Below are 26,641 nucleotides of genomic sequence, written 5' to 3' on the forward strand. Positions count from 1 at the left end.
CACCCCCAGCCCTGGATGCCTCCAGGGTGGTCTTTAGGTGGTGTGAAGAAGCCAAACTGGGTCAGGGTTGGGCTGAAAGCAAATCCCAAGAAATGAGCTTGTGTTGCTCATGGTTGCCTCCCTATCTTCTCCAAGTCAGTACGTGGTGGGTGGCTGAGAACGTGAGTAAATGAGTGGTTGGATGAATGAATGAAGTGCCTGGAGTAGCGGACCCCTCAGCCTCCTCCAATCGCTCTGGCTACTTACTCCCAAGACAACTCGATTTTCTGCCCCGGGAAATGGTTTTAAGGTCCCCAGACTCACTGGCCATTTCAGGCATCTGTTGTGTGTGGGGGTCACTGTTTCTGGACCATGCTTCACCCTCCTCGTCCACGTGGTCAGGGCTCTGGTGCTGGTGCCCAGCCCACCTCCACTTCAGCCTCTGGCAGGCGTCTCATCTCAGCGCTAGGCCCTGAGCCCTGGGGCAGGGCCACGTTCTCTGTATCCCATCACCTAGCATGGCCCCTGGCACACAGGAAAGACTGGGAGACGAGGCGAGGCGAGGAGAGGAAGGCCAGGCCAGATTCGCACCTGGTCCCCTGTCATCTGGCCTAACAGGGAGGAAAGGCCTAGAGTGAGAGGAGGATGGGGGGGGGGTGTTTGAAGGCTGAGGGCCTGTCATTTTTTTTCCTGTAAATCTTGTAGTTTCATGCTCCAGGGGACCACAGAGTAAGAGTTAGTGGGGAGTGAGTACAGCCTCCCCCTGCCGCCCGCCCCGCCCCAACCACAGTCCCCACCAGGAGACGGCATGGGTCGCCCCACAACTTTCCCCAGGATCCGTGTGGCTCCCCTCCCCCCACCCTGACCAGTGTCCCCGCTGGTGGGTCCCCGGGGCTGCCAGCACCCCCCCCCCAGCCATCCTGTTCTCCCACCTTGCCGTCTGCCCCCTGACCCCTGTACCCCACCTCCACCTTTGGGGGACCAAGAGCATCTGTCCAGCCCATGTCATTAGACCTAGATGGGGGATGGTCACTAGAAACGAGGCACATAGAGGCAGGCAGTCCCCTTCCTGATGACCACCAGGCCACCTCCCTTCCTCTCCTCACCCCACACCCCCTCGCACAGCTGCGCAGAGCACTTAACTCAGAAAAGTCAGATTTCTGCTTTCCGTTGTGAAACTTGAAGAGAAGCAACCCCAGGCCCAGGCCACTCTTCGGAGTGTGAGGTCCAGGGGAAGGGGGGAGTGATCACCTGGGGCGCTGGTGGGGAGCATGCTAATCTGGACCCCAGGTCTGCCTGGGCCATGTTCCCGTAGATACCGCAGGGTGCGTTTTGGTACCATCCTAAGTAAACCACATTGAAGTCTGGGGAGGCTCAGCTGTTGAGTGAAAGGGCTGCAGAGGGCGGGTGGGTGCTCGGGACACAGAGGTGCCCGTGTTTGCCGAGAGGCTGGGGAGGGTGAGTTCCTCCGCGTCCCACCTCCAGGTCCGCCTTGGTGCTGCTTGCAGTGGGCAGGAGTGGAAGTCCACCGGAGGACAGACGGGGTGGGGGGAGGTGCGAGGAGCCGTAGGTGGCACCCGTTTCATTTAGTAGGTGCACTGAGCAGAGGCTGGAGGAGGTGACAGGGATTCATGAGAAGGGAAGGGAGTGGACACTCTCGATGCCCACAGAGTGCCAAACGTTGGTCCTTTAACCTCTGTTCGTATTTCAGAGATGGGTAGTGACCCAGTTTTGCACATGAGGAGACTGGAACACAGATAGGGAATAACTCGCCCAAGGTCACATCACCGGTCAGTGGCACAGCTAGGCTTCAGACCCAGGTCTGCTTGATGCCAGAGCCCCTGGCAAAGGCTGGGAGGCACCTCTGCTCTGGCCCCCAATGAGGTCTTTGAGGAACCTGGAGGCAGACAGGTCTTGTGCTCCTGGAATGTGGGTTCAGGACAGGTACCCATATCCCCGCCTCTGAATATCCCTCCCACCTGACCTCTCGCTGTCCGCCCACCCCCCAGGCCCACTGACTGGCCAGAGGTGCGCCTCCTACAAACTCCACGCACTTCCTGTTCCCATGAGCCCACCGGCTCAGAGCCCAATCTAAGCCCCTGTGGCCCTGCAGTCGGCGTAACTCACTGAGGGGCCCCACACTCTCTTCAGGACTTGATCACATCCCCCCAGGGCCACGAGGCCCTGTCTCTGGACCCCCAAAGCCACACAGTTCTCACCTTGAAACTGCACCCTCCTTCTCCCAACTGTGCTCTGATCCCAAGTGAATGCAAGGCCCCCAGGCCCCAGACCCACCACCTCGCCAGGCAGGTGAACCCTGGAGCCAGGCTTCCTGGCCTCGAATCTTGGCTCTGACGTCTCTCCTAGCTGTGTGATCTTGGTCATATCACCTAACTTCTTAGAGACTCAGTTTCCTCATCTGCAAAATGGGACTGATAATCCCTACCTCATGCCCTCCAAGAAGAGGATTAATGAGATCTTGCCTGGAAAGTGCCTGACACATAGTAGATGCTCAATAAATAGTCCCCATCATTAATACCCTGAGTCGACGGCTCTGCTTTCTCCTGGGTCCTTGTTAGACCACCGACCCTTCCCTTTGCTGCCCCCTCATGGAGTCCCAGCGAAACCTCACCAGGCCCCAGAGTGAGTCCCTGCAGAGGCTCTGATCCCCAAGGCCTGGCAGCTCCTCTCCGTGACTCCTTTTATCCTTACCCCCAGCCCAGGCAGACCCTCTCACTCACCGCCCCCAGGACCTTCCCCCTGACCCTGGCCTCCTCCCCTTTGTTCTCTCCAAGTGCTCCTCGAATCCAGGATCCCGCCTTGACCCCTGCGCCCCACCTCTGCTGGAGCTGGCCGAGCTCTGACTCGCCCTGTCTTGCAGGCTCTCCAGGTGGCCCGGCAGTTCCTGCTGCAGCAGGCCTCCGGCCTGAGCTCCCCCGGGAACAATGACAGCAAGCAGTCGGCCTCTGCCGTGCAGGTGAGAAGGGCGCCCCGCGGTGCTGGGGCCTGGGAGGGTGGGCTTGGCACAGAAGGAGAAGGACTGGGCTGGACACCTCCTCTGGCTGGTCCCGGTGCCAGAGAGGGGACTGCACTGGGTACAGGGACCCCACCTTCTGCCCTGCACCTGAGTGCCCTGGCCTTCTTCCTGCAGAGCCTGGTATCTGGCTCAGAGTTGGAGCCTGGCTCTGCCCGCGGAGTCTCTCCTGGGCACGTCTTCATTACCAATTGCTCTGGCCCTGTGGGTCCCTCGGCCCGTCCCTCTCTGCTCCCCTCCCAGGCTCTCTCACTTGCTGAGGTCACCACGCACCCCCCCCCTTTGTCTCTCACCCTCTAACCCTGTCTCCTCTCGTTTCCTGTCTCTTGATGTCTCTCTGTCTCTTTTGTTTTCCTTTGCACAATCTGCCCTTTTTTCCCCCTCCCCCTCCCCCCAGCGAGCCAGCCCATCTGGCTGGCTGGGGGAGGGGAGATCGGGGTGAGGGGCGGGGGGTAAGCCAGGCCTTCTGTTTACCTTTTGTATCACAAAGAACTTGGGAGAATTGCCGTCTGAGTCGGGGTGGGTCACAGCTCTGGGCCGCCTGCTTCCCTCCCCCTGGCCTGGCAGTGGGGGAGGCGCGGAATTGGGGAGAGGATTAAGCGGGGCTTTGAAAGGAAGTTTATCTAAGGGAGGAAGGGTGAGCACGATCTGGGCGTGAAGCACTGGAGCCTGGGGGATGGGGTGCTGAGGGGTGGGGGGGCCCGCCAAGAGCTGGGCGCCTGGAGGAGAAGGACCTGGGGCTGGGTTTTGTCCCGAGGCAGATTCCGCTGCTCTGGGCTTTATGGAAAACAAGCGTACGTGCTTTGGAGAAGTTGAAGGTGCTGGACAGCCGGGCTGAGCAGCGGCCGCCTTTTCAAAGTCTTCAACCTCAGGAGAGCCCTCAAGGGCGGGGGAATCGGGCAAAGAGGGGTAGCGGCCTGCGGGGCGGGGAGGGGAGGACGGACTCCAGAGAGACTCCCAAAGAGCAACATCTCGCACTGGAATGATGTAGAAGGTTCTCATGCCCACCTGGTGTCAAGACAGTGTCTCTTCCAATTAGGGGACGAGCCCCCCGATACTCCCTGGATCTGAAGTGGTCGGTCCTCAGGCTGCTGTTCTGAATCTTTTCCACCCTGGGCCCAGCCTAGGACCCCGTTGCAGGCAGTTGGAGACTGAGGTCAGGCATCGAGAAGGACTTTGCAGCTGGGTGGGGGTGGGGAGATCTGAAAGAGGTGGGGGAGGAAGGGAGGCTGTGGAATATTCCTCAGGAGACCACCTCCATCCCAGAAACCTCACTTGACAAAAAAGGTCACTCTGCAGACACTTAGCTCTCCTTAACACTGGCAGAGCGCTCACCATGGGGCAAACACTAGGTGGTCCACAAACACCATCTCATCTAATCCTTGGGGCTAGATGCTGTTATGGGCCCCATGTTGCAGCTGAGGCAACTCAGGCCTGGTGAGGTTAAGCAGCTTGTCCAGAGTCACATTGCTAACGAAGGGCAGAGCCAGGGCTGGAGCCCAGACAACTCCAGAACTCCTACTTGGGTGCCTGCACTGTGATGCTGCCACGTGCTTAGCACAGTAGTGAACCGCAGCCCCTACAGAGCCCTGGCCCTGTGGGTCTCTGGGCTCTGGGAGATGGCGGTTCTTGGGGCCATGGCCGAACCTCTCCAGGAGCTTGGAGCCCCAGCTGGTGAGCTTTCTCTTCCTTCTCCAGCCCTGCATAGCTCCCTTGCCCCTCACCCTCACCCTCAGGTTCGCAGGCTCCAAGGAAGTGGGGCTTCATCCCCGAGTGGGGTCTAGGGCCTAGAATCAGCTTTCTGTGAGCTCGAGGCTACTGAGGGGAGAAGGGAGAGTGCATTCCGTGGATCTGGAGCTTGAATTAAGTGGGTGATGCAGCTGGATGACACCCCCTTTCCAGGGGTCCCCGTAGGATGCCGCTGTGCTTCCTAACTCAAGGAAGGACTGCCTGCCACTCACCTCCTGGCTGTGTGTGCCATCCCTCTCATGGAGCGTTGGAAGACTTTCTAAAACCAGATTCGGTCTGGCACCAGCCTAGAGATTGCAGGGAGAGGTCAAGGCACAGAGGGCATAGGTAGCTGAGAGTTTCGGCAGAAAGGTGGCCAGGGCAGGCTGTGCCCAGCCTTTGTCTCATCTTAGCCCCCTTGCCGTTTTGGAAGTTCTTCTTGGTGTCTCACCACAGTCTTTCTTGCTGCAGCTCCAGCCAGGACTGCAGACTACCTTCTGGTCATTTGCAAGGGAGTTTAACCTAAGCTAAGCTCTGGCCTAGTCTCACCACTCGCCCTAGGTCCCCAGACCCCATACTTAAGAGGTTGAGTCTGGGTCCTTGATTCTGGCACCAAATTGCATCCATCCCAACTCTCGGCCTCCAAATAAGCTTCCCCTGTGTCAGGTACTACCCCTGTTTCTCCCAGGCCAGCCTACTGTATTCATGGTGGTTGGAGGGCCCCGGGCCTAAGCAGGGTCCCTGAGGGAGGGGCTGGAGGCAGCCGTCGGCATTTTGCCCAGGCCTCACACTGCCAGGGCTTTTGTAAGCGTTTAGCTGCCCTGGCCACCCTCCAGATGGTGACTCACGGGCCTCGCTGAGCTGACTAGCTGACGGTGCCCATCCTGACACATCCTAGCCTGGTAAGGGGTCAGCGGGGACACCAGGGGAGCTCCAGCTCAGTTCTCAGGACCCCCAAGGGGCATGAGGGGAAGGGCTGGGCTCATCCAGGTCAGGCGCTCAGCCAGCAGCAGCCACCTCGCTGACCTTCCTTGACCCCACAGGGCCATTTTCGCGACAAGTCCACATGCGGCAGTCTGTCCAGATTGCTGCAGCCGCCTCTCCGGCCAGCTGCTCGGCCACTTGGCAGGATCGGTAGGGGCCAGGGAGGCCTTCCAAGGTCATTTCTTCCATTCCCCTGCCTCCCAGTAGGAAAGCCCCAAGGAAGGAAAGGCCACATCCTTTCCTGCAGGCCATTTGCTGTGACTCACACCCCTGGTGCCTGGAAGGATTCTCCTGGGTGTCTGGGCTCAGTCACCCCGGCTGGGGGCCCTGTCCACCTCCTCTGGTTCAGTCCTCATGGCCATGAGAATGGGAGGCCCAGAGCTTTGGTCCGAAGGGGCCCTTGTGCGCCTGAGGTGGGAGGAGGAGAAGAGGGGAAAAGGAAAATCCAGAACGTTTTAAAAAGTGATTTTCTTTACCTTTTTAGACTCTCACGGCATACATGTCCCTTTGACTCACTCCTTCTCCCACTGTCCCTCTGGGCCTCGGTTTCCTCATCTGTCAAGCAGGGACCATGCCTGTGCTCACCCCAGGGTTGCTGTGAGGATGCAGGGAGATAAGACACATCAAGGGCTTAGCCCGGTGCCTGGAACATCATCAGCCCTCAACAGCATCCTTTTGGGTGGAGCGGGGAGGGCAAGCCTCCCAAACCCCGGTGAGCGGAGGCGGAAAGTGAGGCTTGGTGATTTCAAAGTACAGTCAATGTCACAGGCAAGGACCTGGGTCACTGACTCAGAAATCCAGGGCCCTGAGCTCGACACCACATGTCAGGTGCCCCCGTGGGAAGACGAAGGAAGGAACAGGTGGGCAGCTGCCTCAGGGGCACCCAGCAGAGGGCATGGGCTGGCTCTGCAAGAGGGGGCGTGGATCGGTGCAATAGTCTGCCCCCCACTCCCAGAGGAGCTGGGAGTGGCAGGCACAGCCCTGCAGCCTGGCTTTCTCCCTTGGGAGAGAGTTGGAAAGAGGGAGGTGGCCTTTGGAATCTCCAGCGTTGTCAGCTCCCCTGATGGTTCCATCTCCACATGCTCTCCTAACCCTTCTCAAGACCTGCTCTGCAGTGCGGTGTGAGGGCGGTGGGGCACCAGGAGCCGCGGAGCACATGGACCTGGCCCTACATCCCAGCACTGCCACTTAAGGGTCTGCATTACAGGCCCCTCGGAGCCCTCAGCCATACAGTGTGGCCGGGGCTGAAAAGCAAGGTGCCTTTTCCAGGGAGGTTCATACAGAGATGACTAGGGTAAAAGAGGGGCGTGCAGGGCTGGGGCTCAGCCTCTAGTTTTGGGGGGGCAAGGGGGGGTGCAGTGGGACTTAACGATGTTGCTGGATCCATTGCACTTCCCCGCTGCTCCTCTGCCTGGGGACTCCCTCACTGTGGCTTAAGGCTGAGTCCTGCCCCTGCCAGGGATCCTCCTCTCCTGCCCCATGTGTGGGGCTGGGGGAAGCTGAAAGGGTCCAGGAGTCCCCTGGGGGCATAACCTGTCCCTTCCTGACTAGGACAAGTCTCTGCAGGATGCCACCCCCTCCCCCCTCCCCCGACTGGGCCACCAGTACCCCTCCCTCCCTGGAGTAAGGTTGATCTTGGGGGAAAGTAACTCAGTTCAGGGGGCACGCTTAGTGAGGTCCCGCCGCGTGCCCGCACTCTGCTGGGGCTTGGGAGTGAGGTGGGAGAGTGATGGACAGTGGCTGATTGCCACCTGTCCTGCCAACGCGGCATAACAGGACAGAGTGGCAGCTTGGACATCCCTGGCTCTGACTACACAGCCTGGGAGTTTCAGGGGAGGTGGGAACGGGGAAAAGAATGAAGATAATGCTTCTCCCTGAACCTCTTGCCTGTAGGTAGCATCTCCAGGCCTCCTGTTGTGGGATGGGGTGGGGAGATGGGGGATAGAAAGCTGCCCCACTTTGGGCATCGTGCCTGTTCCAGCTGGAAGGAGGCATCTCCAGTCCTTGTTTTATGGCTGAGGAGACTGACACCCCAGAAACAGCAGGTGACTTGCTGGAGGCCACATGGCAAGTTCAGTGCCAAGCTGGGATGGCGGCCTGCCTCCACTACCACCCCACCCAGCTTCCCTGTGTGGTCTTCTGTCTCCTGCTGTTGGACCTGATTAGGGGATTGCACCTGCAGGCTTTCATGGGATGGCACCCCCAGCACTGTCCAGACGTCGGCTTGTGTGCCACCTAGATAGGCGTGGGGGAGTTTGTGACATGATTTGAGCGGGGCCAAAGTCCAGGTCCTCAGACTGCGTGGGCCACATTTCGAAACTTCCCTGCTGGCCAGGCCCACCTTGTAGATAGTGCTCTCGGAATGGACTGAGCAGCATTCGGGAGCGGCTAGGCACACCCCCCCACACCCCCATCTCTGGGGGAGAAACCCTCCCAAGCATGGATCCTGCTGACCAGCGTGACCAGCGTGTAGAGAGAGCGCATCCTACAGTAGCAGCCAACCCTTAGAAGCACTTGCTGTCTGCAGGCCCTGTTCTAAGTACTAACCCATTAGCCCTCACAGTGACCTGAAGAGGCAGGAAAACCAAGAACAAGGGAGGTGAGTCACTTGTCCAGGGACACACAGCCAGCCGATGGCAGAGCCAGCACGAGAGCCCGGGAAGGCTCACTCAGGAGCCACGGGGACTGGGCCTTGGGTGCGTGCCCGCCCCTTTCCCTGGGGCGGGGTGGAAGCCAGCGGGCTCACAGGGGCCTGAATCCCACAGGTGCCTGTGTCAGTGGCTATGATGTCGCCACAGATGCTCACGCCCCAGCAGATGCAACAGATCCTGTCACCCCCACAGCTGCAGGCCCTGCTCCAGCAGCAGCAAGCACTCATGCTCCAGCAGGTGAGTGCCCCCCAGGCAGCTGGTGAGGCGGGAAGAGGAGGGTGGGGCGCTCCAGGCACTGGCCTTCCCCACTCCCACCCTGTTTACTACCCACATCACCCCGGGCCAGAACAGTGGCAGAAAGAAACCAGAGAGACTGCTCAGGCTGGATTGGCCTGCATTCCTCCAGGACAGCTGGGGAGAGGTCAGAGGTCAGGCCTCTCCCACAGCAGACCCTCACCCCCCACCCCACCCCCGCCAATGCTCCCCCACAGTGTGCCGGCCCCACCGTATCTCCAAACCCCGGGAAGGTCAAAGGACATCCAGGCACCTTGTCCTGAACCACCAGGGAGACAGAGGGCTCCGGGCTGTGGGGCAAAGCTCCCCTCCCCCTTTCCTCCTTTCCACCCCATCCCGGGGCTGCTTAGGGACCCGTCTCAGAGCAGACCTCTCCCCAGCTGTCCTGGAGGACACCTGTTCCACAAGAGGGCTGGCGTTGCTTTGGGGTCGGCCGTCCCCTGCCTGCGCTAACCCCTTCCCACTCGCTGTCCACTCCCAGCTGCAGGAATATTACAAGAAGCAGCAGGAGCAGCTCCACTTACAACTCCTCACCCAACAGCAGGCTGGGAAGCAGCAACCCAAAGAGGTAAGGGCTGGAGCAGGGCCGGAGGTGTCCCTCAAAGGACCCACCCCGCACCTGCAGACTCCGCCCTCTCCCCACCCTCTAGACAACACTGGGAATCCCAAAGTGGCCAGGAGAGAATTGCCTTGTGGGGATACTAGAAAAAAGGAAAGAGAGGCTGAGGGAGGGGATGGGACAGCGGGGGCATGGGGGACAGAGACCCCCGTTTCTCCATTCCCTCCAACCTCCTTCAGTCCTTCTCACCTCATTCGATTAGGAGAAGGGCTGTGCCCTGTGTTGTGGGGGGGGAGGGGGGGTGAGAGAGAGTGTGAGTGATGGTCCTCCTTTCATGACCCCCTGCTGCCCTGCTCTGCCCTCTTCCTGCCCACTCCTCTCTTAGTGACACAGCACCTCAGCCCAGCCCTGAGAATCCTCCGCGGCACCCCCCCTCCCCCACCTCATCCTGCCCTAACTTCTGTCGTTTCTTATAATATCCTGCTCCACCTCTCCAGAGAACTCCCCAGCCTCCACCCCCTACTCATCTGGGCCATGGTGCCTCCTAAGTTGCCACACCAGGCCCTGCGGTGCCCCCCACCTCAGGTCCCAGACACATGCTTCCCTTCTCCTGGCCAAACCACAACCTTAATTCTGAGTTGCCTCTCCCCGGAAGACTGCCCTGCGGAGCCCTGTCATTCGCTCCCACCCACAACCTCCCCCTCAAAGGGCTTGTATTTGCTGCATTTCTCTGCATGATCTTGAGGCTGGGTTTACCAAGTAGCCAGCAGCGCCCCACCCCCCCGCTTTCCCCAGGGCAAGGGGGCCAACCCACCCTGCCTCCCAAGCAACCCAGGACTTGCTTGGCTCCTGGGCTCAGAAAAGACTTGCTGGCAGGCTGGCCATGCCTGAATCCAGGGGGAGGGTGCCATGGGGGCCAGACCAGGAGACAGAGGCACTGCAAGCAGACCGAGCAAGTATAGGCAGTGCAGGCAGCAGGCACCTGGGCAGTAGCCACGTGATTGTTCCCTTGCCTGGGTGCCTGGGTCCTGATGACCTGCTGAGGCTGATCTTTTAAAGTCCCACCGGACTCCTTGAGTCTCTGTATCTAAGAAGCAACAGAGGAGAAGAGCTGGCGGGGAGAAGGCCCCCTCCTTGGAGCGGAAGGGGGGCACTCCGGGCATGTGGGAAGGGTGCCCGCCAGGCGGGAGTGGCCCCCGGAGCTGACAGGCTCATCTATCATTGTGATGAGAGCCCCCCGCCCCCTGAGGCGAGCACAGCTGCGGTGCGGGAGCTGAAGCAGCGGAAGGAGGGAGGCGGGAGCAGGGAGGGCGTCGTGCTGCGTGTCTGGGTCTGGCTGTGTGTGTTTGCGCGCGTGCGTGCGTGCGTGCATGCGTGTTTACTGCGAGGAGGCATGCAGCCCTATGGAAGCTGGGCCGGGAGCAGAGAGGCTGCAGCTGCGGACACCACAACGACAGCACCGGGGGCCGACAGGCCTTGGGAGGGGGTGGCTGCAGGGTGGGGGCCAGATGGCACGCCTGAGGCTGATGGCACCCCTCTCTGCCCGCCCCCTCGGGCCCCCCACCAGGCACTGGGGAACAAGCAGCTGGCCTTCCAGCAGCAGCTCCTGCAAATGCAACAGTTGCAGCAGCAGCACCTGCTCAACCTGCAGAGGCAAGGGCTGGTCAGCCTGCAGCCCAACCAAGCCTCGGGGCCCCTCCAGACCCTCCCGCAAGGTGAGTGCCCAGCCCCCACCCAATCCCAGCCCCACAGCCCTCACCATCTGGGGGGCTGGCAGCCCTTGCTCCCAGGAGTGAGGTGTAGGGGAGAGAGCATGCGTTCCAGCCTCCCCTCTCTCTTTCCCGCAGCAGCCGTGTGCCCAACGGACCTGCCCCAGCTGTGGAAGGGCGAGGGTGCTCCCGGGCAGCCCGCCGAGGACAGCGTCAAGCAGGAGGGGCTGGACCTCACTGGCACAGCCACCACCGCTACCTCGTTCGCCGCCCCCCCCAAAGTCTCACCCCCCCTCTCCCACCACACCCTACCCAACGGACAGCCCACTGTGCTCACACCTCGGAGAGACAGGTGCGGGGCTCCGGCTGGGAGGAGGTGCTACAGACCGCCTGGAGAACCAGCCGGGACCCTGAGGGCTGGCACCTGTGGTGGGGGCTGGGAGGGAGGAGTGGCACTCAGGGATGGGGAAGTTTACCTCTGCCAGGGCACACAGAACTGCTCAGATGGGGGAGCTGGCGCAGGGCTGCCAGGGTCTTCAGAGTCCCTGACCAACATCTCCCTTCCTCCTGCCCTCCCAGCTCCTCCCACGAGGAGACGCCCGGCTCCCACCCCCTGTATGGACACGGAGAGTGCAAGTGGCCCGGCTGTGAGACCCTGTGTGAAGACCTGGGCCAGTTTATCAAGTAAGTATCCCCCTGACCCCCCCGGCTCACCACCCCCCAAGAGGACCCCGCGTCCCCTAGCCTGCCACCTAGCTTGCCCCTTCTTGGGCCTTCAGCCACCAGCTGTCCTGCCATCCTCACCCTGGGGGGCCTGGGTCCTTTTCTGTCCGCTGTCAACTCCCTGATCACTCCTGCTCCCCTCCCAGCCTGTATTCCTGGGCCAGCGGCCTCCCCGCCCCCTCCCCAGGCTGCCGGAGCCCAGCTGGGTGGGGTGTGAGGGGGAGGGGAGGACTCCCCCCCCACACCGCCCCGTCGCCCTCCCCAGCTTCCCCAGGCTCAGCTCGGAGAGTGATGGCCTAGTGACGGCCTTCGGGCCTGGCGGACAGGCGGCTGGCAGCAGGCGGCCAGCTGCCACGGCCGTGCCAGGCTCTGTCACTGACTGATTAACTCCGCTGTCTCCCGGACCCTTGCAGCATCAGGGTCAAACAAATTGTTTTCACGCTTCGTCAGAGGTTTACTTAATTAGTTCATTTGCAATTAGATCTCTCTGTAGCTAGGATTTTAGCAAAGACATCAAAGGAGGCTGACGAGAGAAGGCGGCTTCCTCCGTTGCCCCGTTGTTTTTCTTTTTTTCCCCATCTCTTTCCCTTCTTTGTGTCTCTTGGTCTGTCTGCTTTCCAGGCTGTGGGCGGGATTAGAGGATGGGATGGGAGGGTGGTGACAGCAGGAAAACCCGGGCCAACTTTCTCTTCTCCGCCCCCTCCTCCCCCGGAAGACACCTCAACACAGAGCACGCCCTGGACGACCGGAGCACGGCCCAGTGCCGCGTTCAGATGCAGGTGGTGCAGCAGCTGGAGATCCAGGTGGGGCCCAGGCAGCGGGGAGGGACATGGGGGCTCCCGTTCCTGCCTCACCCACGGGCACTGACTTTGCAGGAGGGACTTAGGGGGTCTCATCTGATGCTTTTCCTAGGTCCTAATTAGGTTGGGGGGCCAGGGCACCTGAATTCCGAGGGGGAAACCAAGGTTGGGGGCTGTCTCTGCTAGAAGGTCCCACCTTCTACCAGTCAAAACAGAAATGAACAGGAATGGGAATAGCACTTACTCTGGGCTGTGCTAAATACTTTGCCTGTGTAACTCCAGGAATCCTCTGCACAACCTTACGTGGTGGGTACTATTATATGCCCACTTTACAGATTCGGAAAACAGAGGCACAGAGAAGCAAAGTTTCCTGCCTCTGGTCACTCAGGCAGTGGGAAGCAGAGCTGGAACTAGAACTGGGGCAGCCTAGCTCCGGAGGCTGCTCAGGACAGCCCGTCAGGCAGCCAGTCACTATTTACCCATTTCCCTCTGGCACCTAGCAGAGCACCCTGTGTGAGAGGGTAGTGGTGAAAGATCTATTGAATTTATGAATTGGGGTGAATGGATCATTCATCCATTCCCGCGTGTCCATTGAGTGCGTGAGGACACTCTCACACACAAGTGCCACTGAACTCGGGTGATGTTAAGCCACAGCCTCTACCCTGGGTGGGGAGAAGAAGCGGGTCTTCAGCGAGCAGGCAGCGCACCATCCCCCCCCCCGGCCTGGCCTTGGGGTGCGACGGGCCAGAGGGGCAGGGAAGAGCCGGGGCCTTCCAGGAGCTGGGATGCCATGGGCAGGGCGAGTGGTGGTGCGGACAGGAGCGCGGGGAGGAAGAGGACCCGGCTGCCTCCCCGCAGGCACAGCCCCTGCTCACCTCCGGCCTCTCCACAGCTCGCCAAGGAGAGCGAGCGGCTGCAGGCCATGATGGCCCACCTGCACATGCGGCCCTCCGAGCCCAAGGCCTTCAGCCAGCCAGTGAGTGACTCTCCCTTCCCGGCGGGCCTCCCAGAACCCCCCACCCGAACCCCCGCCCTGCAGCCTGGGTCTCCGCATCCTCCCCGCGTCTCTCCCTCACAGCTGAACCTAGTCCCCAGCTCCTCCTCCTTCTCCAAGGTGACCGTCTCCGCAGCCGACTCGTTCCCAGATGGTCTCGTGCACCCCCCCACCTCGGCCGCCGCCCCTGTCACCCCACTCCGGCCCCCTGGCCTCGGCTCTGCCTCCCTACACAGCGGGGGCCCCGCTCGCCGGAGGAGCAGTGACAAGTTCTGCTCCCCCATCTCCTCAGGTAAGGGCCTCAGGGAGGGGCCGTTCCCCAAGCGCCCCCCATACCCCCTTCGGGCTACCTCATCCTCTCTGTCTGTCTCCCCCAGAGCTGGCCCAGAATCACGAGTTCTACAAGAACGCCGACGTCCGGCCCCCCTTCACCTACGCCTCCCTCATCCGCCAGGTGAGCTTGGGGAGGCAGACGGCGAGGGTCCCCCTCCTTCGGGGGGCCCAGCCTCCTGGAGGATCCCGGGGCCAGAAGATGTAACTTGCCACCTGACATTTGGCCTCTGCCACTCGACCCTGCATTTTCCTTCTCAGCCAGCCGGGATCTCCTCCTGGGTTGGGCTGAGCCAGCCTGCTGATCACGCAGACGTGTCTCTGGGGTCACACACACTATCGTTGCTTGTTCCACCCGCTGTGTCTCCCGTTCTCGTGTCCATGTGCGCACACTCACAGGAGACCATTTTCCCATAGACCTTTGGTCGCTCGTAATCTGTCCCCCTGCCCCCCACCCCCGCCTGCACATGCAGGTGCACACACATACCATCTCATGCTTAGGGGTGCCCTTTGCCAAAATCAAGATAAATTCCACACAGCTCCCACCCCTGCAGCTCTTTATCCCCAGAATCCCGCTTTCCTTCCCCACGGAGGGCGGGGGCCCTTGGAGCCATTTTCCCGCCAGAAGAAATGCCCGTGCCCCTCGCACGAGTGCCTGGCCCTTGAGCCTCGTGTTCCCTTCAGCCCCTGGCTGGGCTGTGACCCACTGCCCCCTCTCAGGGGGCCGGCGAGCACCCCCCAGGCTTGTCCACCTGCTTCCACAGCGGGTCTCCTCTGCTCTCTGACGAGTTAAGGGCCAGACAGAGGGGAGCTCCTGGGGGAGAAAACCCAGGCCTGTGACCCTTGGAGGCCCACGCGGAGGGTCCTTGTCCTTCTTCCCTGCCCGCAGGCCATCCTGGAAACCCCCGACAGGCAGCTGACCCTGAACGAGATCTATAACTGGTTCACCAGGATGTTTGCCTATTTCCGGAGGAACACGGCCACCTGGAAGGTGAGGCCTGCCCCCTGCTCAGCTGGGGCCCAGGCGGCCCTGACAGTTCCACATCCCTTGAGACCAAGGCTGTCTAATCCCCTTGGAGAGGGGGATTCTACAGAAATGGCCCCACCAGGGCCCCTGCACCCCCACCTCCAGTTCTCTGGAGTTGCCCCCCTACGGGGCCCAAAGACACCAGCCCCCTGAAGTAGGGCGTCCAGGAGCCCGTAGTGGGCTAGGCCACTAGGGAGGCCTGGATTACATTCGCAGGTGGCCCTGAGGGTCCAGATTCCTTGGCTACAGGCCCATGCTCTGAAGCCCTGGCTGGGCGAGGGGTGTGCAGGCCTGGACGCAGGGATGGACGGAGACCCTGGACTCTACGCCGGGGCACAAATGCTCACCACAGCTCTGCCACCAGTGGCAGGAAGATAATTGTCTCCATCCAATTAGTCGCTTTAACACCTTCAGCCGTAAGTTTTCCTGGGGCTTAGAAGCAAGCCAGGGGGGGGAATCCTAGAAAAATGGGACACAGATGTAGACACGGTATGTCTGTCTGTCTGATGGGTTGAGAATATTAGCGTCTGTGCAGCAGGGTGGGAAGCGGGGAGAGGAGGAAGAAGGGAGTGTCTGTGCCCTGTGGGAACGGAGGGACTCCAGAGAAGGATTTGTGGCCTTAGTCGTGGTAGCCTCCCCCCGCCCCCCTCCCCCCCAATTCTCGGAACCTGAATTGGCTCCCTGACTCTTGAGTCCCCCTGCTGGCCAGTGCAGAAGCTGCAGTCAAACAGCCTACCTCCCCATCCTGCCGGCTTTCATTGTCACCCGGACCCCCTCCCGACCCTTGACCTGGAGAAGGTGGGGTCTGTACAGGACCCAGCCGCCTCTGCTTCAAGCCTGTGCTAAATGCAGCAGGAGAGACTGCTCCACGACCCTCTGTATCCCTATGCCCAATTCCCAAAGCCTGGGAAAGAGGCTGTGAGGCTGGGACAGCTGCTCTGATTGGCTGTGAGTGATGTCATTTCCGGCCAACCACAGCCCTGCCCCCTCTCTGAGCCAGCAGGGCCTTCTTGGGGCCGCTTGGTCCAGTCCCCAGCCTGCTCGCCAGTTTGGATACCAGGTTTCATTAAGCGATAGAGCCCTATACCAAGATTAGGGATCATTGCAATTGTTATATGTTTAATATTATATATTAATCCTCTACTTTTAGGGGAGTCGGTATAGAGCTGCACTTCCGTAAGATGGCCCCCTCCTTGTGGGCAGTGACTCTCACCCACCTGCTCTCCTTTTCTGTTCTCTCTCTTTTTTTTTTTGTCTTTTCAGGGCCATACCTGTGGCATATGGAGGTTCTCAGGCTAGGGGTTGAATTGGAGCTGCAGCTGCCGGCTTACACCACAGCTACAGCAATGCCAGATCTGAGCCATATCTGCAACCTGCACCACAGCTCACGGCAACGCTGGATCCTTAACCCACTGAGCGAGGCCAGGGATCAAACCTGTGTCCTCATGGATACTAGTCAGGTTCATTACCACTGAGCCATGACGGGAACTCCCTTTCCTGTTCTCTCTTGATTGCATTGTCCTCTGCAACCTCTACTCTCCTTTCCTGCGATCAGGAGGAGCTGGCTTAGGTGACCCTCCTAAACCCCTCGATGACCATTACGAAGCCACCCCTCTCATAGACCAACCCCCGGCCCTCATACCACCTTCGACTGGGGGCCCAGCCTTGGTCATCTCAGTGGCGTATCTCCCTCCCACATCTCCCCCTCCATCTCCCACCTAGTCTGGGTCCCAACAAGAAACCAGTTCAGTGAGTGAGCTTCCCAGTGAGCTATGTTCTTCTGCTGCTTCTGCCACTTGGGAGCACTGCCTGGGCCTTGCCTGTGGCACAGCAGCATCTGTCTCGGCTTGTGGTCCACTCTGACCTTCGGGACTTTTGCCACCAAGCTTCCATGCATGTCTCTTGGGAAATACACCCTGTCCACCCCCAACTCTGTTTCCTTTCTACCCCCACTTCTGACCCATTTATCTGCCTCTTGAGGGCCCACCTCTCTTCCTCCACTGTTTCAGCGCCCCCCCCCCCCCAATCCTGAGATGCTGTCCACTTCAGACCAGGGCAGAAGGGTCGGGGGCCGGCATGGACCAGGCCAGCTGCTGTTCATCCGGGGACAGAGCTGCCATCTGCCAAGCTGATGGTCCTCGCCAGCCCTCCCCCTGTGTCCGTCCCCTCCCAGGGCCCATGTTGTGGGCCCGTCCTTTTGTTTACGCAGCCCCCGCCAGACCCCTTAAATTGCCGTTAATGTTTCAGCGTAACGAATTAGTCTCTCATCACGAATCAGGCTTCGAAATGAGGGAAAAAAGCCCCGGTGAGGCCATCCTCGGAAATTGGGGTCATTCTCATTTGCAAAGCGGAGGATCGGAGCCCCGTAATGCGGGCAAATTTATTCCAAGGCAGGAGCCCCGGCGTGATTAGGCCCTTTGTAATTATCGCTCCAAGAGATTCCACTCCAGCCGCCCGCCTCCCTCGTGGATTAGCAAGCGAGTCGGAAAAATACACAGGATTTAATTAGAGGCAAATTAAAATTGGTAATGAAATCGGGCCAGTTGCAAGTGGCAAGAGTTGGAAGGGAGAGAGGGAGAGGGGCTCTCCAGGGGCACGGCTGCCCGCCCAGCCTGCTTTCTTCCCCGTTTAGAAAATGTAAAGGGGAGACAAGGATGGAGATGGGGGGTGGGAGCTGGGGGTGACAGGTAACAGGGACAGGGCCGGCCGGGAGCTGAAGCTGAGAGAGCAGAGCCAAGGGACAGGAGCCAAGGACATGGCGGGGGCTGGGCGGCAGCTAGGGCCCTAGTCAAGGCTCCCAGGGGGTTGGGCCGAGCACCCCCGCCCTCGCCCCAGCGTCCTACAAACCAGATGACCTCAATTCCTGAAGTTCTCCTGCCGGGAGGAGGTGGGACCGACAAGGTGACTTTCCTCTTTTCCCTCCTCTTCCTGCTGTACAGCCATTAAACCCATGCTCTCCTTTCACCCAGCCTAGCTATGGGAACACGCATGTATTTGGCCTCTACTGTATACTGCATGCTCTGAGCCACAGCCCAAAGTCAAAGCTGTCCTGTGCCAAGGGCATCAAGAAGTTTTCAGTGAGGCTTCCTGAGTTATCCCCCAAACTTTGACAGGCTCAATGGCAACTCTGTGTGCACCTGAGATAAGGTGTCCCAGGCTTGCTGAGGTGCCAGGGCCTGAGTGTGATCTCGTGCCCATCAGGAGCCCTAACAGGCACCTGTGTCTAATTAATGATGATGGGGAAACAGATTGCTAACTAGGGCTCATTCAGTTGGTAGGCAGCTTCCCAAAATGTGGCAGGGAGGAGGGAGCAGATGGCACAACGGGGTGTTGCTGGTGAAGATGCTGGGAGCCCCGGCTCCAAGGGCAGAGGGGGTCTTCTGTGCTCCCCACTCTGCGCATCCCTGGGCCGGGAAAGGTGGGACCAGGTGGGACCTGAGAACCCCCCTGTCTGTGCTCCCCTGGGGTGGAGGCGGAGCCGGGCTCTGAGCATCTGCTTCTTGTCACTACACCCCCAGAACGCGGTGCGACACAACCTCAGCCTGCACAAGTGCTTCGTGCGTGTGGAGAACGTCAAGGGCGCCGTGTGGACTGTGGACGAGCGAGAGTACCAGAAGCGGAGACCGCCAAAGATGACGGGGTAGGTGGGCTTGGCCCGGGGCAGGGGGCACCTCTCTGCACCACATCCCACTGTGGGGCGGGAACAAGGGGCAGAGGAGCCCAGGAGAGCGGGAAGTGACAGGATTAGGCAGAGGACATTTCTGTCTTGTTCTGCCCTTGCTTCTGACTGCAGGCAGGAGTTGAGGGGAACCTGGCACCAGAGAGAGAGACAGGCCCAAAGTAGCCATGGCCAGAGCTGGCACATGGGAAGATGGCAGCCATATGGCCGTTGGTGAGGGCGTTACCACCCCCAGAGCCACCCTCCCCATCTTGTCACAGGATGAGCCAACATGTGAAAGGCCTGGGGCCCCATCTCTTCCTTTTACAGGGAGAGGAGGCCCAGAAGAGGGCAAGAGGCTGGAGGGAGGTCACACAGCAGATTCCTGGCAGAGGTGGGTCTCTGACCTCTGCCAGCAGCACTTGCAGGGAAAGTGAGGAGCGTGGGGGAGGGCCACAGCCTCCTCTTTCTCGGCTCCCCCTCTGATACTGGCCGCCTCCCCAGCAGGGCTCCCCCAACAACCCACACAGACGGCCACTCGCCCATGAAGAGGGAGAGATGGGTCTGAAGCAAGTTAGATGGACGTGGGTGCCTGTTCCCCTCAAAGGTTCCTTCTCTCTGCGCTCAGGCGCTGTGGAGGCCAGGGCAGGGTAGTCTCTGAAAAGGGAAGGAAAGCTGTCCCCTTCTGAGCGTCCCCCTCATGCCAGCCACAATGCCTAGTATCTTCATTTCTTAGTATCAACTTGGAATCAAGACCTGGGTTCAGGAGTTCCCCTTGTGGCTCAGCAGGTTAAGAACCCAGTATAGCATCTGTGAGGACATGGGTTTGATCCCCGGCCTTGTTCAGTGAGTTAAGGATCTGGCGTTGCCGTGAGCTGGGGCGTTGGTCGCAGATGTGGCCCTGATTGAACCCCTAGCCTGGGAGCTGCGTATCCCCTGGGGGTGGCTGTCAAAAGGGAAAAAAGAAGACCTGGGTTCGAACGACATCTCTCCTCACCAGCTGTGTGACCTTGGCCCCGTTCCTTAACCTCTCTGAGATACTCTCTCAACTTTGAGTGGTCACTGTGGAAGGAGAGCCTGGAGCCATCGCTTTTCCTGACGCAGCTCCCCAACACTTTTCTGTGCAGAAGAGCCTTTGGTTTGGAGCACGTGGGGGCCCGGCTGAGCACGTGGGTCATTAGATGTCCCACAGTTCAGGATGACAAGAAAGTGGATTTGGGAGTTCCCATTGTGGCTCAGCAGAAATGAACCCAGCTAGCATCCATGAGAATGTGGGTTCGATCCCTGGCCCCGCTCACTGGGTTAAGGATCCGGCATTGCCATGAGCTGTGGTGTAGGTTGCAGATGCAGCTCAGAGCTGGCATTGCTGTGGCTGTGGCACAGGCTGGCAGCTGCAATTCCTATTCGACCCCTAGCCTGGGAACTACTTCCGAATGCTGCGGGTGCGGCCCTAAAAAGCAAAACAAGAGAGAGAGAGAGAGACAGCGTGATTTTACAGGTCCGGAAGTGGAGGCTGTCATTCGGACCTTGCTGAACTTCGGGACATCCCGACTGGCAAGGAAATGCTGGGCAGCATGCTGTGAAGACAGACGCTGGGAGGGATCCGGTTCCCACTGTTCGGCTCTGAGGCCTGGGGCACATCCAGACCCCCGGGGAACCCCAGCAGCTCACCTGGGAAGGGGGCTGTCAGGACCTGCTGTGCCAGGTCAGCGGGAGGATTGACTGAGATGGGGCAGCCGACTCCAGCCTCCCAGGCGAATGCAGGGGACAGTCCCTGGCGCAGAGCAGGTCCTCTGTCAGGGTCAGGGCGTGCGTGAGGGGTAAGCCAACGAATGAAGCCAAGGCTGCCTTCTCTTCCCCCAGGAGCCCCACCCTGGTGAAGAACATGATCTCAGGCCTCAGCTATGGAGCACTTAACGCCAGCTACCAGGTAGGACTGGCCTGGCCCCCCACTTCCCTCCTGCACCCCAGCCTTCCCCAAGGTGGGCAGAGCCAATGGCAGCCCCTTCCCTGGCTCGTCTGCGTCGGGGGGCGGGGATCTGTCTCCCGGGAAGGGAACACACCCAGCCCAGGTTCTCAGGAAAGCTGGGGGCAGGTCAGGGTTGAGGCTCCAGCCTGGGGCGGGCTGCTGGCACACAGACACGCAGGAGGCCCCCGAGAGGTGGGGAAGGGACAGCCCTCAACCGTGTGGTGTCCACCGACCGGCCCCGACTCTGTGCCCTCCAGGCTGCCCTGGCCGAGAGCAGCTTCCCCCTCCTCAACAGCCCTGGCGTGCTGAACCCCGGCTCCGCCAGCAGCCTCCTGCCCCTCAGCCACGACGACGTGGGCGCCCCCGTGGAGCCGCTGCCCAGCAATGGCAGCAGCAGCCCCCCTCGCCTCTCCCCACCGCAATACAGGTGAGCCCGAGGCACAGGCCCCAGCCCACCCCAGGGCCCCCCAGACACCTACTCCCCCACCTTGTCACCTCTGGCACAGCTGTCTCCCCAGGACTAGGGGCCCCTCTCTCCCCTCCCCTGTATCCTCTTTTATTTCCACCCCTTCTCCATCCTCTCATCTCCCCTCCTCTCTCCTTCCCAACCAAAGGCAAGCTCTGTCCCTCCCAGCATCTCCCTCTCTCTGAAGAGCACCCTGGGGAGACTAGACCTGAGAAGTCAAGCCCCAGCAGCTCAGAGATGACCGGGGTTCTGGGGAGGCAAGCTCTCACACACCCCAGCGCCCCCAGATTCTGGGGAGTTCCCGTTGTGGCTCAGCAGGTTACGAACCCCACTAGTATCCATGAGGATAAGGGTTTCATCCCTGGCCTTGCTCAGTGGGTTAAGGATCCAGCGCTGCTGTGAGCTGCCAGCGTAGGTCCCAGATGTGCCTGGGATCTGGCGTTGCTGTGGCCTAGCCGGCAGCTGCAGCTCCAATTCAACCCCTGGGCATATGGGAACTTCCCTGTGCTTCAGGTGTGGCCCTAAAAAGAAAAGAAAAAAAAAAAGCAAAGTCCCCAGATTCTGGATGCCTTCTGGGGAGGGAGCAGGCAGGGGAAGGCCCCCAGAGTGCCCACATCCCCTGTGTCGCAGCAACCAGGTGCAGGTGAAAGAGGAGCCAGCCGAGGCGGAGGAAGACAGGCGGCCGGGGCCCCCTCTGGGGCCCCCAACCCCAGCGCGGTGGGGCCTCCAGAAGACAGGGACCTGGAGGAGGAGATGCCGGGAGAGGAACTGTCCTAAGGGCCTTGGGGGCAGGCAGGGCAGGGGTGAGACCCCTCCCTCGGGAACCCAGGCCCCACCTACCCCACTCCACACCCCGCCCGCACCTCAAGGCACTTGCAGGACTCAGGCCAGCAACTCCCAAGGTGACCTGACCTACGACACTCGGGGTGGGCAGGGACGGGCTGCCCCCGAGGGGACACGGAACCCCTGGTCTGGGACCGGCAGAGGACACGGAGGGCCCAGACCCCTCCTCAGCCCCTCCCCTACATCTGAATCCCGCCTCCCCCCCAACCACCAGCAGCAGCAGCAGCAGGGCCCCCCTCCCCCACCAGCTCGCCCCCACAGGGCCCCTCAGCGCCATGGAGACCCGCAGGCGGGGCTAAGCCACCCTCTCAAACCCAGGGCCCCCACACCTGACTCTGGCTGTGTTTTCTGGCCAGAGGCCTCCCCTCCCTAATAATCCACGCCTTTCCACCTTCTCCTCCGAACTGTGAAGAGGTAGCTCCACCCTACTCCTACCCCCTCCCTGGCCTGGGGTGGGGGCGCTGAAGTCTCGGAGCAGCCCGGCAGAAACCTGCCCTCCTCAGCGGTGCCCATTCCGAAAGCCGCAGCTGGGATGGGACAAGTCGGGACAAAGTGCCCTGGGCAGGAAGGGATGCATGGGAGCGGGCAGCAGGCTTCCAGCCCCTCCCCCAGGCTGAACTGGGCCTCCACCCCCGTTTGCGGGGTGCTGCTCCCCACGCCAGGGAGCGGAGGAAGAGGCCCTTGCCAGGTGGAGCCCCCAAAGGCAGCCGAGCGACCCTTGAGGCTGGAGTTGGGACCAGAGGTGGTGCCAGGACCGCGGGGAAGCGTCCACCTCAATCCTGGGGAAAGGCCAGGCTGAAACCAGGCCTGAGGGGCGGGCAGGACGAATACGGTGGCAGCTGTGACTCAACCGGTCACCCCCACCCCACCCTTCAGGTCCCCTGTGCGGTCTTTCCTTGCCGGCCCTCAGCATCCCTCCCCTCCACCCCCCACCCCACCCCACCCCCAGTTACACGGATGACCAAAGACCTTTCTTATGCCGGAAGCAAAAACCAAAACTTTTTGTTGGCTTTTTCCTTTGTCGCCTCCCCCGGAGTCCCTGCTCCCCCAGCCCCGGGCTGGAAGCCCTCCCTCACTTAAGTTATTGTTTTAAACCAAAGTTTACAGTGTCTGTTGGTGGCCAAGACCCTCTCTCCACCCTTCCTCCCCCTGCACCCTGAGGACCCTGGGACTCAGAAGAAGCTGGGGGCCCTGCTCACCTCCCCTCTGCTCTTGCCCAGCCTGGGGGAGGAAAGAGGGCAGAGGGGAGGAGCCGCAGCCCTCAGCACCCCGCGGGGTTCTCATCCCCTTTGGGCGGTGGGCACGGGGGAGCCCTCTTCCCAACCCTGGGCTGCTTCCTGGGGGCTCTCCAAACCCCCCCCCTCCAGGACCAAGTCCCCCATCACACTGGGAGTGTGGATTCCAGCAAAGGCGCTGGAAAAAAAGACTCTCCACAGACCCCCTATGGGGGACCCCAACCTAGGGCCAACGCGGGGTGTGTCGATACTTCGGACCGTCCGGGCCCGGCCCCTTTGCTGAGAAGACTCCTTGGACGATTTCTCAAAAGAACCCCACATACACCCCCTCACAAGCCACCCCTCCCGAGAGGCAGGGGGCCCTCCGCCCTCTCCCCTGTGTACTCCCCACCTGTGTTCTGTTTGACCAGCACAGAAATATTAAACGTCCTCTATTCACCGGGCCCTGCGTGTGTCACCAAGGTGAGGGAGGGCAGGGGCGGGAAAGCGCTAGGACTGCTCTGGGCAGCCGGGGGTGGGGGGTGGTGGTGGTGGAAGGAAGGGTGCCCCCGACAGTGGGGGCTTCTGAAGGGGCGCTTCCTGCGTTGGCAGGAGCCAGCTTGTGCCCTGGACATCGCCACATTCACGGCCCAGGCCTGCGGGTTCCTCTCTGCTCTCCCCTCCCCCGCCCCCCCGCTGCCCCTCATTCTTCATTTGGCATCCCTGGGTATCTGCCTTCAAACCCGGTCTCCATCATTTCTGTTTTCTCCAAAAGGCGTAACTCGTTCGGTTTGAAAGCCAAGTTCCTGCCCCGTGTTTTCAGCAGGGAGTAGATGGCAGGATGGATCTGGCCGCAGGGCCGCGGCCCCTGCAGACCCCTAACTATACCCGGGGCCTCTGAGCCCGTCACCCGTCTTCGTGGGGGCTACTGGGATAGGGGCGTGTGTGGCAGGGCTCTTTAGTGGGTGCATGCCCACCCCTGCGTGTGTTGTTAGGGTGCTGGTGGGCTTGCATCCCCCCCCGAAAAGGGTTATTCTAGGAGTTCCCATCGTGGCTCAGTGGTTAACAAGTGCAACTAGGAACCATGACATTGCCGGTTCGATCCCTGGCCCCGCTCAGTGCGTTAAGGATCTGGCGTTGCTGTGAGCTGTGGTGTAGGTCACAGACGCGGCCCAGATCTGGTGTTGCTGTGGCTGTGGTGTAGGCTGGCAGCTACAGCTCCGATTCAGTCCCTAGCCCGGGAACCTCCATATGCCACGGGTGCAGCCCTAAAAAGCAAAAGGAAAAAAAAAAAAAAAAAAAAGGCTCAGCCCCACCAGGTACCAGTACCCCCACACCAAATCCCAGCTCCCTGCCCGCTGGCCCTCCTCACCAGGACAGCCCCTCTGCCTTCTCAGACCCCAGTGCCTGTCAACCTGCTTATCTGCCAGGTTCCTTCTCCCAGCCCTGCTGTCACCCACCTCAAGGGCAGGGCCCAGGAAGGAGTGCATACTTGGGGGAACTGCAGAGGGAGAGGGGAAGGCATTGAGAAAGCAGCAGACCTGGAGTCAGCTGCCCGTCCCACAAATCACCAAACTGCTGGAACTTTCCCAAAGCCAAGCTTGAGGGAAGTAGGGCAGGAAAGAGCCAGCAGAATCTGGAGGATGAGCCTCCGCTGACTTCTGGGTCTCAGGCCTGTCTTGGCCTTTCCTTCTGTCTGTCTCTCCCCACTGTCCACACCCCCCGTCCCCCGGCATCCTAATCCTTGGGATGCTGGCATAACATCTGGGCTGCACCCCCCGGCCCTCCAGAGATGCTCAGCCTAGGGTGTTCAAGGCCTCGCCCTCTGGCTCGCCCACCAGACACCCTGGAGAAGCAGCACCCTGAGGATTGAATCTGCCCTCCCTCCCTGAAGAGGCTGGAGTTCTGGGCAGTAGAACGAGCTGCACATAATCTGTGTGCACAGCGGCGTTCTCCACAATGCAGTAAAACAGCGACCCTCCATTTTACTGTGCCCCCCCCCCTTCTTCCGGACCCACTAGCCTTCTAGAAAGCCACCAGAGAATCCAGAGGTGTTGGCTGTCCAAATCGCAGCCCCCTACTTCCAGACTGGCCCTGGGAGCATCCTTCCCGCATCAGAGACCAAAAGAGCAAGACCGCACCCAGCTTCACTTTCAGGACTGTTTTTCCAGTGGTCTAACGTCAGTTTCTCCAGCTTCAACTAGAGTCCCTTTTTAAATCCCTCCACACAGGGAGATGGCAAATGTCTGGTAGTGCATTTGCACGTGAAGATCTCGCCCAGGCATTGGCAGAGGAGAAGGTCTTAGAATATAAGAAACAGGAAGCTGCTGTGGACCGCCGGCTTCTGAGTGCATTGGGCCTACGACTAATTTCCTTACTGATCTGACAGATCCCACGTGGGACGGCTCTTCCTCACCGCCCGTCATCACATTACCTTCTAAATAACCACCAACTCCCCTACCCCGCCCCAATCATGTTTTGTTGGGAAGTTCTGCATGCTGTCCAGCCTCTGCTCCCCACTGTTATGCACAGATATTAGGGGCAGGCTGTTAGTTCTGGCCGGCTGCTTGTCCTGGTCTGGGTATTTCTACACTTAATAGGGAGAAGAGAAGCTACATTTAGAAACTGTTCTCGGACTGGCAAAAAAAGAGGGGGTGGACATTCCAAGCTGGACATTTTGAGGAGGAGAAGATGGCACTCTGGGCTCGGCAGAGGGCAGAAGCTTGCCCTCGCACTCGGAAGGCTCTTCTCTCCCATTAACGGGCACCCTTAGCCAACGCCTTTGCCGGTGACCAGCAGAGGGCGCTTTAGACAAAGTAGACTTTCTGCTCTTCAGGCAAACTTGCCTTCAGAGGAGAATGGGAGGTGGGGTGTGGGGAGGGGGTGCTTAGCTTCCTGTGAGAATAACATCCCTACACCCCCATGTCCTGGGAACCCCAGGGCAGAAAAGGGTTCCTTCTGTTCTTTGGGGGCTTCCAGACTGCCCCCCACCGCCGCCGCCCAACTTGGGACCTACGAGGCACCCTGAGCAGAAAGAGGAGAGGTGAGAGCCTTCTGGAGACGCCTCTGGAGTCTGGTACACTGGGCACAACAAAGGGCTCAGTTAAGGTCATTAACAGTAATGATAATCACTAACTTTTAATGAGCTCTTATCACGTACCACACACTATTCTAGGAGCCTGACAGTTCATGTAGTCCACACAGCAACTCTGAGTTCGATACTGTTAGGATCCCCATGTTACAGATGAGGAAGCCCAGACTTGGAACTGGAGGTTAGCAAATGAAGTGCTAAGAATGAGGAGTCCAGTTTGCAGGGCGGGAAAGGAAAGGGGTGGCCGTGTGGCTGAGACTCAGCTTTCCAGTGACACTATTCACTTTGTCCACCCACCCCCACCCCTTCCTGGATCCTCCCAAAGGGGAAACTGTGGTGCAAAGCCCCTCAGAGCCAGGAATCAGGCCCTGGCTCCAGAATCCCCAGCTGATGCTCTCTAGGCAGTGAGGTAAGTTGGGGACCAGAGTGTCACTGAGGGATGGAGGGAACCAGAGAAAGAAGGCAGAAATGCCCCATAAAAATCATCACCCTTAAAAAAAAAAAAAGTTCCTGTCATGGCACAGTGGAAATGAATCCAGCTAGGAAACATGAGGTTGCGGGTTTGATCCCTGGCCTTGCTCAGTGGGT

The 26,641-nt window shown here is 60.2% G+C and overlaps 1 protein-coding gene across 1 annotated transcript in view; it reads left to right on the forward strand.

Annotated features, from left to right (window-relative positions):
- The window catches only part of FOXP4 (forkhead box P4), a 32,978-nt gene extending 9,552 nt beyond the window's left edge, over positions 1 to 23,426 (forward strand). Inside the window, 16 exon segments of the mRNA XM_013977903.2 lie at positions 2,861 to 2,956; positions 8,491 to 8,613; positions 9,152 to 9,238; positions 10,797 to 10,944; positions 11,077 to 11,290; positions 11,518 to 11,622; positions 12,377 to 12,464; positions 13,354 to 13,437; positions 13,540 to 13,747; positions 13,833 to 13,909; positions 14,675 to 14,776; positions 18,331 to 18,452; positions 20,334 to 20,400; positions 20,697 to 20,866; positions 21,536 to 21,597; positions 21,600 to 23,426. Coding sequence (XP_013833357.2) covers positions 2,861 to 2,956; positions 8,491 to 8,613; positions 9,152 to 9,238; positions 10,797 to 10,944; positions 11,077 to 11,290; positions 11,518 to 11,622; positions 12,377 to 12,464; positions 13,354 to 13,437; positions 13,540 to 13,747; positions 13,833 to 13,909; positions 14,675 to 14,776; positions 18,331 to 18,452; positions 20,334 to 20,400; positions 20,697 to 20,866; positions 21,536 to 21,597; positions 21,600 to 21,682 — 1,836 coding nt within the window. The 3' untranslated portion in view covers positions 21,683 to 23,426.

The sequence above is a fragment of the Sus scrofa genome, chromosome 7 (assembly GCF_000003025.6).
Source record: "Sus scrofa isolate TJ Tabasco breed Duroc chromosome 7, Sscrofa11.1, whole genome shotgun sequence".
In the NCBI taxonomy this organism is placed as follows: Eukaryota; Metazoa; Chordata; class Mammalia; order Artiodactyla; family Suidae; genus Sus; species Sus scrofa.